At 47.1% G+C, this 15749-nt stretch overlaps 1 protein-coding gene across 1 annotated transcript; it reads right to left on the bottom strand.

Annotated features, from left to right (window-relative positions):
• Positions 1 to 2848: 2848 nt before the first annotated feature.
• VRK1 (VRK serine/threonine kinase 1) lies at positions 2849 to 15540 on the bottom strand. The gene is made up of 13 exons (XM_073637501.1): positions 15394 to 15540; positions 14181 to 14356; positions 13446 to 13501; positions 12677 to 12746; positions 12499 to 12586; positions 10936 to 11044; positions 10733 to 10825; positions 9375 to 9507; positions 7879 to 7999; positions 7557 to 7615; positions 6878 to 7053; positions 3375 to 3447; positions 2849 to 3026 (listed from the first exon to the last, which is right to left on the bottom strand). The coding sequence occupies exons 2-13, from the start codon at positions 14344 to 14346 to the stop codon at positions 2947 to 2949; spliced, it is 1224 nt and encodes a 407-aa protein (XP_073493602.1). The 5' UTR covers positions 14347 to 14356; positions 15394 to 15540; the 3' UTR covers positions 2849 to 2946.
• Positions 15541 to 15749: the final 209 nt, after the last annotated feature.

Here is a 15749-nt window from a genome sequence, read left to right as displayed (position 1 = left end):
TTTACACACAACTGGAGTCATCAAGAGCTGTAAATGCAGCCGAAAAGGCAGCTCTCCATTGCAGCAAGAAAACGCACACATTTAGGGACGCAGCGGAAAAAAAAAAAAAAAAAGTCAAAAAATTCCATATTTTAATAAATGTATTCACCAAAGAAGGGAGAATCTACTGTCAATCTCGCAACGATAAGTGGGCATAGGAGAGTCGTTGATTTCCTGCTATTTTTGCAAGGTTGCAAGTAATTGATGAAGGGGGGACCCAATCAATTTCTATGGCGCACTTTACTTTTTTCAGGTCTTTGATAAAAGTTGTAAAGGAGAAAGCCCGATGTATAAAACTCCTGACCGCCATCAATCATAAAGGTAAAGATCACATACAGTGGTGTTTGCCCCGTTCCTGATTTCTTATTCTTTTGCATGTTTGTCACACGTAAACGTTTCAGATCACAAAACAAATGTAAATACACAAAAAGCAGTTTTCAAATGAAGGTTTTTTAATTATTAAGGGACAAAGAAATCCAAACCTACAGGGCCCTGTGTGAAAAAGTGATTGATTGTGCCCACCCACAAAATATAAATTAACTGTGGTTTATCACATCTTTGGGAAGCTGAGTACAATTTCCCTAGCCACACACAGGCCTGATTACTGCTACACCTGTTCTTAATCAAGAAATCACTTAAATAGGACCTGCCTGACAAAGTGAAGTAGACCAAAAGCTCCTCGAAAGCTAGACATCATGCTGTGATCCAGAGAAATTCAGAATAAATCTCAAATAATTTATTTATTTATCAGTCTGGAAAAGGTTGTAAAGACAAATGGCGAAAACATGGAACAGTGGTGAACCTTCCCAGGAGTGGCCAACCACAAAAATTACCTAGAGAGCGCAGCAACGACTCATCCAAGAGGTCACAAAGGACCCCACAACAACATTCAAAGAACTGCAGGCCTCACTTGTCTCAATTGAGGTCAGTGTTCATGAGTCCAATATAAGAAAGACTGAGCAAAAATGGAACTCTGCCATACATTCTAAGACCAAAACCACTGCTCAGCAAAAAGAATATAAAAGGCTCATCTCAGTTTTGCCAGAAAACATCTTGATGATCACCAAGACTTTTGGGAGAATACTCAGTGGACTAAGGAGACAAAAGTGAACTTTTTGGAAGGTGTATGGCCTATTACATCTGGTGTAGAAGTAACACAGCATTTCAGAAAAGGAACATCATACCAACAGTAAAATATGGTGGTGGTAGTGTGATGGTCTGGGGCAGTTTTGCTGATTCAGGACCTGGAAGACTTGCTGTGGTAAATGGAATTATGAATTCTGCTGTCTACCAAAAAATCCTGATGGAGAATGTCCGGCCATCTGTTCGTGACCTTAAGCTCACTTGGGTTATGCAGCAGGACAATGATCAAAAACACACCAGCAAGTCCACCTCTGAATGGTTTAAGAAAAACAAAATTAAGACTTTGGAGTGGCCTAGTCAAAGTCCAGACCTTAATTTGAGATGCTGTACCATGACCTTAAAATGGTGGTTCATGCTCAGAAACCCTCCAATGTGGCTGAATTACAACAATTTTGCAAAGATAAGTGGCCAAAATTCCTTCCGAGCGTTGTAAAGACTCATTGCCAGTTAACGCAAACACTTGATTGCAGTTGTTGCTACTAAGGGCCCAACCAGTTATTACGTTTAGGGGGCAATCACTTTTTCACACAGGGCCCTGTAGGTTTGGATTTCTTTTCCCCTTAATAACAAAGACCTTCATTTACAAACTGCATTTTGTGTTATCTTTGTCTAATATTTACATTTGTTTTGTGATCTGAAACATTTAAGTGTGACAAACATGAAAAAGAATAAGAAATCGGGAAAGGGGCAAACACTTTCTCACACCACTGTACATCAGACTTTCTGCAGCAAATCCAAACCAAACACTGGATTTTGGAGCGGATTTTTTCGGCAGATGTTGTAGGTAGTCTGCAGCAAAGCCCATTACGCAGATACCACATCAATAGAAAAAAAAATACGCAAAAGTAATGAATAAATAAAAGAAAAAGTCTGCAAAGTGGATAAACATTTGTAAAAACGCAACCACCATTTTGCTTCTATAATCCACTGGGGCATTTTATGTGCAACATTTCCCAGTCTTAGGGATGAAGCATCCTCCATTACAACGATGAGAAGGGATCTGATTGGGACATATCTATAGGGTGGCAGATGCAAAATGACACTAAAGGATTTGTCCAGTGGCAGGATGCATGATCGGCTGGTATCGTGCATATGTCTTATTTTAATAACTAGGACATATGCACGATCCCTGGCAATGGTGCGAGCATCACAACAGGTACATGGAGTTTCAGAGTCTGTGACAGTCGCCTTTCGATGCAGAACTGAACAACCCCCTTAAAGCCTATGGGGGGGATGAAATGAAAGTATCTAACTGGATGCTACAAAGGCAAGTCATAGCGTGTTTTGTGGTCTGATTCATGGACCGGCCGCCGCCGCAGGTCTTTGAACCCAAACCGGCCTCATATGTCTATGTGGCTGCAGAGTTCGGGTTAGGAGACCCACTGACGGCTCCTGAATCAGTGCTTGCAAAATACAGATGTGTGAACCTGGCCTTAGTTATAAAATATTTTTTGCAGGATGTTATAACAGAAAATTATATTATGAAAAATTTAATATACACTAAAATAATTCTTATAAATAATAAAAGTAATAAGAAATAATATTTATTTTTTTAGCTTCATCTTAGCCCTCTGGAGGCACTGTGGGCTCCTGATTGCCGATAACCCGGTAATATATATTTTATACCATTGCATAAATAAAAAGTATTACTACAACCAGACGCAGCGACGATTCATAAAATGTTTATTCTCAAAAGATTGTGTACATCTAAATATTATTTCATTACAAAACATAAAAACACATGTAAAAAAAAACATGAGAGACTTATTGTTTTTTCCCTCTTCCGCGTCCTCTTCCTTTCGGTGGCGGCTTTGGAGAAGTGGCGGCAGCTTTTGGGGGGCGCCCTGTACAGAAACACATTTGAATACGGAGGTTAGGAGGAGTAGTACTTCAATAGATACACGCAGGACACAGCGACTGCAATAAAATCTACAGCATGTGCAATGGGAGTTTTGCACTGGAGCACCTCTGCCCGTAAATACAGCCCCGTTTATTGGTCCATGGGCACAAGGGTCCTTGCATTCTCCACAGCCATTGCCGTCTGACCCCACCATGGAGAGAAGATGTGAAAACTGCAAAGCGATGACGTGCGGCCTCCTTCTGGGCATAGGGGTGTGTGCGGCCCCCAATACTCACCCTGTACCAGACTTACCATGCCCTATAATAATGAGATTAATGCATTTCTTCCTCACCTCTCGGAGCTTTCTTTTTTGTTTCCCTTTCTTCAACCTCTTCCTCATCATCAGAAGCTTTAGGTGACTTTCTCTGAAAAGACACAAGATCAGCCCCATTACTGGTCATAGATTGCACCCTCAAAAGGAAGAAGATGAACTTACAGGCTAGCAACCAACAGGGGGCACTAGAGGCAGTTTTTTACCTTCTGGAGGGAAGCAAATGTGCAAACACTGAGACAGCGCTGGAGCATAAGACGTCAGCCGGATTATCAGGTTAGTCACTAGTGTCAGGAGGATTTATTACTCCATTGTAGCACAACGCCGCCGTGTAAGCAGACTGCGCTCACATCGGAGATCCTCATGTTTCCCGTTTCAGGCACATAATTGTTCAGAAGTAACAAACTAAAGCACCCGCAAGAAACATGCAAAAAAATAGGAGAAGGAGGGAACCTCGGGTAGCTGCGATCCTGACGGCTGACCTCTAGATGTGCCGGTACAGGTGGGAAGACACTGGAGCTGCTGATTCCAGTGATATATTACTTACTGGGCTGCTTGCTGCAGTTTTGATACAATCCCTCTCTTCTCTGCTGCAGATCTAGCAGTTCTCTCAATGCTGAGCTCTGTATAACCCCGCCCACACCACTGATTGGCTGCTTTGTGTACACTGTGCAAGGGCAGAAAGCAGCCAATCACTGGAGTGGGCGGTGCGACACAGTTTATGAATATGGAGGACTACCTGGCAGCAGGTTTACTAGTCCTCTGGTGATAATCTCCTGCTGATAAAACTGTGATTTTATTAAAACTGCAGCAAGCAGCCCAGTAAGTGACAAATCGCTGGAATCAGGGCCTCTTACTCTGCAATATGCAGCTCATGATCAAAGTGATGCCCCTATCAGCCACCCATCTACTTTAACTGGATCATCAGGGGAATTAACTGGCAACTGTAAGACTCCTGTGCAGCCAGAGCGGGGGACGGACCAGAGCCAGTCCAGTGGTGGGGGCCTCCCTCCATACACCTGTATGGAGGGAGGCCACACCCCGACTAGAGACGCTGCTGTCCAGAGGGATCGGCCAACTAAAGGGCGCGGTCTCGCTCAATACAAGGGCTGCGCCCCCTGGCTGAGGGTATGTATGACTCATATGGCCTCCGGTCCCAGGTCAGAAACTGGCAAAACCCCGCAGTGCATTCACTGGGGGGATTCATAAGTCTGCAGTCACACAGACTTATAGATTAGGACCGGAGAACACTTAAATAAGACCCCGGGTTATCACACACCGGCCTGGTCAGGAAGGAGTTAAAATGACACACTGACAGGAAACTGAAACAAAAAGGTCAAAAGAGCACGAAAATCATCCAATTCTCATCACACTTACCGTACCGCTCCCAGCACAAGCCTCATCAACCTACAGAACAATGATGCCGGCCTCAGTCCACACCGTCATCACAGGACCCCCCCATCCCCATCCTCTGCACGTCATCACAGGACCCCCCCCCATCTCCATCCTCTGCACGTCATCACAGGACCCCCCATCCCCATCCTCTGCACGTCATCACAGGACCCCCCCCATCCCCATCCTCTGCACGTTATCACAGAACCCCCCCATCCTCTGCACGTCATCACAGCACCCCCCCCATCCTCTGCACGTCATCACAGGACCCCCCATCCCCATCCTCTGCACGTCATCACAGGACCCCCCCCATCCCCATCCTCTGCACGTTATCACAGCACCCCCCCCCATCCTCTGCACGTCATCACAGAACCCCCCCCCATCCTCTGCACGTCATCACAGCACCCCCCCCATTCTCTGCACATCATCACAGCACCCCCCCCATCCTCTGCACGTCATCACAGCACCCCCCCCATCCTCTGCACGTCATCACAGCACCCCCCCCATCCTCTGCACGTCATCACAGCACCCCCCCATCCTCTGCACGTCATCACAGCAACCCCCCCCATCCTCTGCACGTCATCACAGCACCCCCCCATCCTCTGCACGTCATCACAGCATCCCCCCATCCTCTGCACGTCATCACAGCACCCCCCCCCATCCTCTCCACGTCATCACAGCACCCCCCATCCTCTGCACGTCATCACAGCACCCCCCCCCATCCTCTGCACGTCATCACAGAACCCCCCTCCCATCCTCTGCACGTCATCACAGCACCCCCCCATCCTCTGCACGTCATCACAGCACCCCCCCCATCCTTTGCACGTCATCACAGCACCCCCCCATCCTCTGCACGTCATCACAGCACCCCCCCCATCCTCTGCACGTCATCACAGAACCCCCCTCCCATCCTCTGCACGTCATCACAGCACCCCCCCATCCTCTGCACGTCATCACAGCACCACCCCCATCCTCTGCACGTTCTCACAGAACCCCCCCCCCATCCTCTGCACGTCATCACAGAACCCCCCCCCATCCTCTGCACGTCATCACAGGACCCCCCCCCCCCATCACAGAACCCCCCCCTTCTCTGTACGTCATCACGGGAACCCCCTCCACCATACGCTGTATTAGGGAGGGCCGATCTGCACATCACTCCCGCCCCCTGCGGGCACACTACAGGCCTCGCTCTTCCTGAGCATTGCTCTCGTCAGACAATTATGTGAAATGACGCTGGTCTGACAATCCGGTCGGCAGCGTTAATGCTCAGCAAGCAGCTGTATGGCTACAATGCTGATGGGGATAGAAGGTGAGGGGGTGGATAGCGCCATCCATCTCTCAGGGAAGGAGCGGCGCTCACAGATTACCATCTAAACCCTGCTGGGCTGAACAGATTGGATTGATAATTACATACAATAACGGCGATGGGCAGGTAACCCTCAGCTGGCAGCGAGCAGCCCCCCGGGGGAGCTCCCATATGCAGGCTGCACTGATGGAGAGCATCAGGTCCATCTCTTCTGCGCTGCTCGGGCCTGATTATCGCCGCCGATGGCTCCGAGGTCAGCGTGTCAGCAGATCTGTGATGCATTAGTCAGGAATACGCACAGACACTTCTCATCTGACCAGAGAGCGGCTCATTACTGCACCGCCATGCACAGGCCTAATGGAAATTACAACATTCCTCCGCTCTGCCCCGCTCCTGCCCAACCATTCTTACCGGCACAATAGGTGGCATTAAAGGGGAAGCCACAGAAAGCATAAAACGCTGCAAAAAGCCTCAAATCAAGCGGACGAGGCTGCAAATCTGACAACTAATCTGCCCTGACTATAGGATGACGAGAGAGAAGCCAGGAGGCTGCAGGAAAGGGACAACTGTGACCGACTGCTCCATCCTAAAATCAGAGACGGAACGCAGATATTCACCTGTAACGTCATAACCCAAGGGCAGGATTATTATTTTTCTTAAATCCTGGACAATTCCTTTAAGAACGTGGTGACAAATAGGTACCGAAGATGACTTTAGAGAAATACACAATTCATTTTTCTCATGACCAGCAAACCCCTTACGAGGGGATTCAGATCATAAAGTCCTCCACCATCAATACCAAATTAACTGCAAGTAACTTAAATACCTTCTGGGATTTTACAGAAACGTCTCCGTTCTGAGTGGAAGAGAAGTCCAGCTTTCCGTCGTCCTTGGCCCCCAGAGCTTTCAGCCCTTGCAGGAGGATGTCTCTGAAGAGCTGGTACTGAGGCCTAGCCGCATAACCCAGGGCGGCCACTGCCTCCATGTATTTCCCCATCTCATCTGCAATAACCCAATACATACAAAGCTTTGAAAAGAGGTGTGTGTGTAAAAAATAAATATATCTATATTATTTACACATTAAAATGTCAGCAAAACCCCCGAACTAATAAGATTGCAAGCACGTCGGTAAGGATTGGTTGAGACATACATTTTTACCAAGATTTTACAATAACCCCCTATAGCTAGGATAGACCATAAATTAGCGAGAGAATTGGGGTCTGCAGAGCATTTTTGGAAGGAGCGGAGGAGCAAGTGCTCGTGCTCTGCAGAGACCCAGTTCTTGAGATCGCAAGGGGTCCCAGAGAGTTTATTGATAGGGAATAACTTCAACTTGGACCCCTTTAACTGGGCGCACATTATGATGAGACCGGACTAATCAATAGAAAGGGAGAGAAATAAAAAAAAAAAACACAACAATAGAGACCACCTCTTTATTGCCCCTTTTCGCATGCATCTGTATGAACTATAGAAGCAATTGGCCAATGGCCACATCTCAGACCTACCTGGCCTCTTTTTGCCTGGAAAACAAGTTTCTATAAATGAGGGAACGTCATCACAATATCTAAAAAAAAAAAAAAAAGAAGAATATGCACTTCAATAGGAGCAAAGTTGTAGTACACCAGAATGGCCACTACCCCATGTATGGCGCTGTGGTCCGCCGCTCTGCCCACGACTCCGGCATTGGCAGGGGGCATATAAGCTGATTATTGTAGGTGGTGCATGCCGGACCCCGCTGATCTGATGCCCCATCATAAGGGTCAGCATGGCAGTCCCGGACGAGCCCTTTAAAGGGTTACATGTTAGGCCTTCGGCAGGAGCAGGTACCTTATTTTTGAGCTTGCGACGTAGTTGGGGTCCGTCAGTTTGTCTTCCCATGGAAGCTTCCCGCACAGCCACTGGATCATGCAATAGCCGAGAATTTCTAGGTCTCCTCTCCTGGAAGGATCTGCAGTCAGAGAGCAAAGTCTGTGACATGTGGTGCCATTCAGTGACAGCAAGCAGGAGACAGAGTATGAGAAGGCGCCCACACATGAGACAGCTGAGAGCCCAACCAAGGTGCTCTCCACACCCCAGCATATGTGTGCTCTGCATGTGGAGGGGAGGCAGCCCCCCCTACATGTCGGATGGTCCTGATGACATTAGTATGGGGTCTGTAGAGGGCGCGACACCTCTCCTGACATTATACATTAAATAACTGCTCAGTGCTGTGCCCCGTCCCTCTGTTATTCCTCCTGGAATTTAATAATTGATTTCCAGGAGGAACTGCACAATTTAAAATTGATGCCCCAGCATTGTAAAATCAGGTATTAGTACAGCAAACCATTCAGTAGTAGCGACAGGTTCCCTTCAGCTCCTTGGTGCACCCTGCCGGTCATGTACGCCAGTCCAGGTGTGGGCGTATAGAGACGACCCGGGGGCCGAGCAGATGCCGGCTGTATTACACAGCCGATACAGGAGTGATCAGGGATGACACTTGGGTGGCCATCTTAAATTAACAGTGCGGCCTAAACACGATTCCGCCGGCTGGTGAAACCTTTGCTCCTCACGTGAATTGTTTGGGTTTGATGTTTTTCACCAGCCGGATAAAGCCCAGAAAAATAAAGCTAATTTTCTCCATCAGTCTGGAGGAATGTGATTTCTAAGAATCCAAAGGATGCGAGATGCGAGCGCGGTGCCAGGGAGATTTACATACTGTATGTAGGAGGCCTAGCAAGTTGTTTGGACAGAAATACAAATTACTTCTGCAATAACAGCCCCCACCCCACCGCAGCAAGTGAGCAGCCAAGCGCCTCAGTGCCACGATTGTGAGGATCCGGCGGTGGACTTCACAAGTCACCGAGGAAGAAGTGTCGTCTGTCCAGTCTCATAAACCGCGTGTTGTGCGGACCGCCGCGGCTAACAGCAGCTGAGCCAGCGCAGGTCGCTGCCCTTACAGGCGATGTAGCTCACTATTACTGCCCAGAAAACGCCAAAAGTTTTAGCAAAAAAACATTGTGCTCCATCCTGCGTTTGGCCATTTTTTGGCTCCGTTTTTATTATAACTTGGGTTAAGCCGATCACAATACGTGGGTCTACGTTTTATTGTAACGTATCAGAGCAAACACTGCATGGCAAAGAGTCGGGTGCGAGAAGTGTCATCCCTAGGGCATCTCTGAAACCCCACACTGCAAAGATGCAGCCGGGCTCTACACGCTGGATTACAGCGGCCTATAAATACCTATAAAGTCCATGTACATAGGTCCCGACACCTCATGGGACCATCATATGGGACTACACCCACTGTTACTCCATTGGTGCCCTGCTCCCATGAATCTACTTACTAACTCCTTTGTGAGCATCGATGCTTGTGAACTCTATGGTGCCATTATGACATCTCCTGGGATCTTCTGTATACTCCTTGTGCACGCCTTCTGGACTGTATCTGTAGGCTAGGCCGTAATCCACCAAGAATACCTGAAGCGAGAAGCAGAGATGGTGCGGTAATAACAGGAGAGATTGTAGGAATAATGGAAAGCCTCCTGGCCAGCAGCTGACACTTCTGGAGATCTGGCTACTTGGGAAATAAAGTAGCTGGGGTTTAACATATTTTAAATGCAAATTCTGCAGCATCGACCGCATCTGTGCAATACACGGTCGTGCAAGCAAGCAATTCTTCGCTCTAGGTAACAGAAGGGCTCTTAAGTTGGGCAATCTTCTGGGTGAGATCCGTATGTCCTAATGGTTGTGGTGACTGGTTGTGACAAAGTTCGTGCGGCCGGTAATGGCTCTAAATCATTGTAATTCAGGTGAATGCAGTCACATTGCAACCCATAGGAACCACAAAAGGAACAGTCACAAAATATCCAGCTGGCCCCACTTGCTTGTCCCAGTGCACTGCGGGTCATTCACCTGCGATTTAGCAGCTGCACAGTGTGATCTATGGCCACAGGACCCGTGCTGCAGCCAGTCACCATGCATCTCCAGCCATAAATCCTCCCACATACGTTAGTATACTGACGGATTTAGCCGACACTAAGGACACAGACGGCCATATAAATCAGACCGAGATTTATGCCATACACATCCAGCTGGCCGACCCGAGCTGCATACAAATATGCGGTCACGCTCTGGTCGGGAGAGCTGCTGGACAGTCCATGCACTGCGTTCCCATCTCGGTCCGATTTATACAGCCATCTGACTGCACCCTAAATGTGTATGAGGCGCTGGTCAATGGAGTGGATGTCGCTCGGGAATTTCTGATTTCAGACTGCCAATCCGGAGATAACCTGCCGGCAGTGAGGTCTGTCGGTGGCCGAATGGGAGAGACGTCTGAAGTAGCTGAACGATCAGCCGAAGCATTGTTTGCCCAATGTCTATGGCCTTTAGGGTTGTTCTAATGGACTGAACCCTTTATGGCAGAGACCAAAAGTGAATATAGGCTTTAAAAAGATGATATCCTGACACGAATATACCTTTATGTTTTTGGAAATTGCAATGATAAAAATGAAGTTAAATCCCTCATTCTGCACTCCCCCTCACACAAGAGCAGTAAGGGTGCATTCACAGTACCATAAGGTACGGTCCATACTACGGCCACAGTGCCCGGTGCTACGAGGCCGGTAGTTCTGGTCAGAAGCCTCACAGTTAGGTGAGGCACCGCGGCTGTAACAGACTGTTAGATATAGGGGTTATAACATACCTGGTCTGGATGTTTATGGTGCAGGAGAAGGTTGGAGGCTTTGATGTCTCCATGGACGTATTCATGTTCATGTATATACTCCAGAACATCAATCTGAAAAAGAAAATGCACGATAACATGGGATCAGAATACAACTGAAGAAGCCAAAGTATAAATCACACAGTGGAAAGGGATGAGATGTAAAGTAAGGCCGCTGTACTTACCAGTCTCAGCCCTAACTGCAGCACAGTCTTATGCGAGTATCGCCTGGAACTTTCCTCGAATATTTTCTGTAGATCCTTCCCAAAACGATCCATGACCATAAACCTGTAGCTAAAATGTAATTTCAGATTTATTAAAAACTTGCCAGGGCTATGCCTGTGTGAAGTCAGTGAAAGGCCGGCCGTCCGCCTGTCATACGAGACGGATTACCCTAGACAGCAGGCAGGCAGCTACACAGGAGGGCGACACATAGTGGGGGACACTTTAGAGCAGGGGTCTCAAACACACGGCCCGAGGGCTGCCCCTGAGGTTCTGTTGTGCGGCCCCTGTGACTATCGCTTCCAGCGAGCCAGGGACAGCACTTCGTTTCAATAAATGTGCATCATTGCCAAGGGAGCAAGATCAGGTGAGAATAATTTTGTGTGTGTGTGTAAGGAGCGGCAGAATGGGGGACATTGTTACAAGAAGGGGGACATTTTTCTAAGATGGGACCAGAATGGGGACATTACTATAAGATGGGACCAGGATGGGGACATTATTACACGACGGGGACCAATATTGCAGGATAAGGGACATTACTATAGGATGGGGACCATTATTAAAGCTATTACTACAAGATGGGACCCTATTACATGAAGGGGGCATTATTACAGACTTGGAAATATTTTTACTGGACACGCGACATTATTACAGGATTGGATACATTATTACAGGATGGGGGTCAGAATTACTATATGGGGCGAATAGAAAAACTATTACTGTATGGGGCCGACTGGGGGGGTTAAAAAAAAGGAAAACGTAAAATAAAGAATGAAAAAATAATAAATAAATAATATTTGGCCATTGTGATGAAATGCCGGCCGGTGGGTGCAGCTCTCTTTACCAGGGGCTGGAGAATTGTGACATGGTAGGAGCTGTGTGAGGGATTTTTAGAAATTACAATAGGGAATATCTTCAGGTATGACTTATCATACCTAAGATAGCGGCTAACTTTCATGACAGCCATCAAAAATACTGTTTTATGTAAAAATTTAAAAAGGAAAAAGGGAAGACCTGTATCATAACCCATATGATAAACACCATTAAAAAAAAAGAATAAAAAAGAATGCCAAAAAATAGAACATGATGATCAAAAAGTCATATAGAAAAATAATGCCATCACTGAAAACGTAGTATCTTCTTTGGCAAAAGATGAGGCTCTTCATGTTCAATTTTTTTTTATGTGCGGCCCCTTTACCCGACTCAGTTTGAGACCCCTGCTTTAGAGTGAATGTTTGAGGGGCAAATAAAGTAGTTTGCAGTCATGTTATTCATGATAATAAGTACACTGGAGGCTTTTTTTTTTTTTAAATAAAGACAGCTATGACAACTGTGCAGTCTCCAGACATTTTAAGCGGTCACTGTCAGCAAGCAGAGATCTTGAAAACAATGAGGAAAAACTGTCGATCTGATATTGATCACCCATCAATATTAGATGCCTGGACAAAGGTCTTTAGTAAACTGCTGGCTTAAAGGTTTAATAAAAGCTGCTACTTTATTCTTTCCTGCAGTTGCACTTACTTTACCTTTTTCCATTTTTGCCATGCAGCCCCGAACCCCAATATTTGGGAACGCCAAGGTATTTTAATTTATGACTGCTCGTCCATTTCTGAACTAGAAAAAAAAACAAAAAACGAAACAACAACTTTACCTTATAGAGATTTGTTAACCCCTTTTTTATCATATACACCTTTATCCACTTACTCATGTCGGGTTTGGCAGCTCGCATGTAAAATTTCAGTTCAGAGAAGAGAGGTCCGTTCTCACTTGGTTCCTAAGATTAAAACTACATATTATATTTATTGCGGCTTCTTGACCAATGCAATTTACAGTATTTGAAAGTATCCTACAATTGTAACCTTCCCCCAGGATTGCACCCAATTGTCTACTATAAGTAGGTGATGATCCTGGATCGTGTGACCCAACAATAAGCAGAACCTCCTGGGGTAATATGTCCGTATATGAATGATCATGCAAACAGCTGTCCTATATAATAGTGGATATGTGCACTGTCACAGGGAGACGATAATCTGCTGCCAGACAACAATGGCGACCAATAAAGGGGGTCATCCCATGAAACATTTTCACACCAAATCTCCCAATATGACATTTTTTTCCCCCTTCTACATTTTTTGCTCCTTCTAACATGTGCTGTTGGGAGTCTCCTTCACCCCCTGGCAGCTGATAATATGGCCTTTTTTTACCCATGCAGAAAACATTTCTCAGTAAGAGACTTTACTCTAGAATGTTACAGCTATTGATATATAGATATGCAGAGAACCGGGTGTGGGGAGAGTGACTGAGCATGTGCGTCCATTAGCATCCATCGGGTGGGCGTGCACATTGTGATACACTTTGAACACCAGGTGGCGCCATATTAGTCTCCCCTGGATGCAGGTGAGTAGTAATTCTAGCTAATTCTATACAATGAATATGATTAAATGATGACAACATTATTTGAGATTGAACTTACCACTTTAATGACGTAAGGAGCATCGGGTCCTACCGTTCTGGAAGAGTTTTCATCCGCTGTTGTGCAAAAAGAAAAAAAAAAAACGTTAGATCTTAGTGCCCAACTATGGCGAGCGTTATGGCTCTTACAGGACTGGATGTGGCCCTAAGCAATAGCAATGACACATGGCTAATGGGGGCAGCCTGACCGTCCCGTCCCGTCCCCCCCCCCCCCCCCCTAAAAGGAAACAACTTGGATTTCAACACGATTAATCATTATTTCCCTGGTGGGAGCAATCATGTGTCTCTGATGTGGAGAGCAGACACAGGATAGGGCATGTTGAAAATCAACAAGTCTGATCCTTCTTCCTGTTGTCTGGAGAGAATCAGGACAGCAATTTATACATTAAGTAGTTGGCCACTTCTGCTGAAACCGAAAAGTCTGGCCGACTTTTATGATCATATCTGAACTGCTTGTCCGGTGCCAGTCGCTCCCACACATACCTCCATGAATACAGCCACGATCGTTCACCAGTACTACTAACCTGTGGGAGACGCCGTGATGTCCGAGCCTAGCAAAGAAACCTGTGTGACAATCAGGGCCACTATCTGGAATTTGGGGTTACACAGATCTGATTGTGACAACACTGATCTCTATACAGACTGTGCACCAGAGCAAAAAATGATGGAGGAGCTGAAAGGAGAACAAGGCACCATGAATCCTCTGCACTGGCCATAATAACAGCAATGCTCTTACCAAGGTAAAGACGCCCAAACCCGCCCTGGCCGATGGGCAATCCCAATTTCCACTGCTTTTTGACAGAATCAGTGAGCACTTCTCCTTGTGGAAACTCCTCGGCCAGCTGGTATTTAGCCGGGGCCTTCCTGGCAGCGGGTGCAGACCCTTCTTTCTTGCGAGGCATGGTAATTACTCTGAAAAATAAGTTAGAAATCTAAAAATCCTACAAATCGGATCCAGATCATAATGGCAACTAACAGGTCTGAGATTAATATATTTTTTTTGGACAGAATTGTGCAGCACAGATCAGGGCGGGGGTCTGATAATGCGCCATTCTAGTCACCTGACTGCTACAGCCAATCACAGATCTTCGTGGTGATGTCATCCCTTCTGGTTCTAGTGTAGACCACATGAGTGACCTGCACTGGATCTACAGGGGTGACCACAGGAGGGGATGGCTCAGTTTGTCATTTTCATTACAACACTTATTTTTTTCTATGGGAGTGATGAAGTGAAGCGAAGTACAGGCTCCGCAACATCCGGTAGGAGAGCTGATAGTGACAGTGCCCCAAACCTTAGTCATGTGACATATCACCCAATCAGTCCTGTGCCATTAGTTCACATGACTCCATCACTCACAATTATTGGCCCGATCTGACATCAGAGATGGTGACAGGCACATAACGCCCTGGAGTAACCGGCGGAGCTGGAATATCCCTTTAATTGGACCCACGTATAAGAAATTCTGGAAATCACCATGGTAACTGCACCGGCCGCCTCTGATGTCAGACAGGACAGGGAATGGCACGCAGGCGGCGGTAGTAACCTTTAGCAACTCCCAACCTGCAGGATGGCTGCTTAACCCCTTACATGCCAGTGCCGAGTCCTGACAGCAGCATTCAGGAGACGCGCTCCCTTCGGTGAGATTATTAATACTTTGTTTTGCTGCAGAATATTAAAAAAAAAAAGCAAAGAAACACTGAGCTTTCCAGCATGCCATAAAGGACACGGCATCACGTGACCACTGCAGCCAATCATAGCCCGCCGTAGTGCGGTCACTATGGGAAACAGGTCCCAGCACCTAATGTACACGGGAGCCCGAGCGTCACCGCTGACATAACGCGTCCACAGCGTGGAGGAGCGCACACCACTGCGGCACCAGGGACTGCTGCACAGCCAGCACAGACCGCCCGCCATCCCGGCCCCACACAGCCGGGGCCGCACTACTCACAGCCGCTCTCTGCTCCGGCGCGGGAAACTCAACTCCGCCGCAGCTCAGCCTCCAGTGCGCGCGTACACGGCCGACGTAGCGACGTGCTGACGTCACGGTCACATGACCTGCGCTTCAAGCTGAAAGACGGGGAGGGTTTCCCGCCAGTGACTGTGAGGAGAAAGTGAATCAGCGGCTGTGAGGCAGCGGCTCCCGAGGGCGGAGGTCCCGGCGTGTCCGCCGTTATCAGAGGCGCCAGACCCCTAATCAATACATATAGACCACAGAAGAGATCACAAAATAAATACAGACCCCCTTAATACGTACAGACCCCAGACCAGAAGCCCAAAATAAGTACAGATCCCCCTAAACTAAGA

This window comes from Phyllobates terribilis, unplaced genomic scaffold, assembly GCF_046119375.1.
Source record: "Phyllobates terribilis strain yellow unplaced genomic scaffold, ASM4611937v1 Scaffold_7__3_contigs__length_470593459, whole genome shotgun sequence".
In the NCBI taxonomy this organism is placed as follows: Eukaryota; Metazoa; Chordata; class Amphibia; order Anura; family Dendrobatidae; genus Phyllobates; species Phyllobates terribilis.
This window is presented reverse-complemented; position numbering and strand designations above follow the sequence as displayed.

Bases quoted from the DNA above. Each gene is read 5' to 3' on its own strand.
- VRK1 (XM_073637501.1), bottom strand. From the start codon at position 14,346: ATGCCTCGCAAGAAAGAAGGGTCTGCACCCGCTGCCAGGAAGGCCCCG. The intron at 12,747-13,445 runs GTAAGTTCAATC...TTTTAATCTTAG, and splicing joins CTCCTTACGTCATTAAAGTG to GAACCAAGTGAGAACGGACC. The intron at 9,508-10,732 runs GTATGTTATAAC...TTCTCGCTTCAG, and splicing joins ACCATAAACATCCAGACCAG to GTATTCTTGGTGGATTACGG.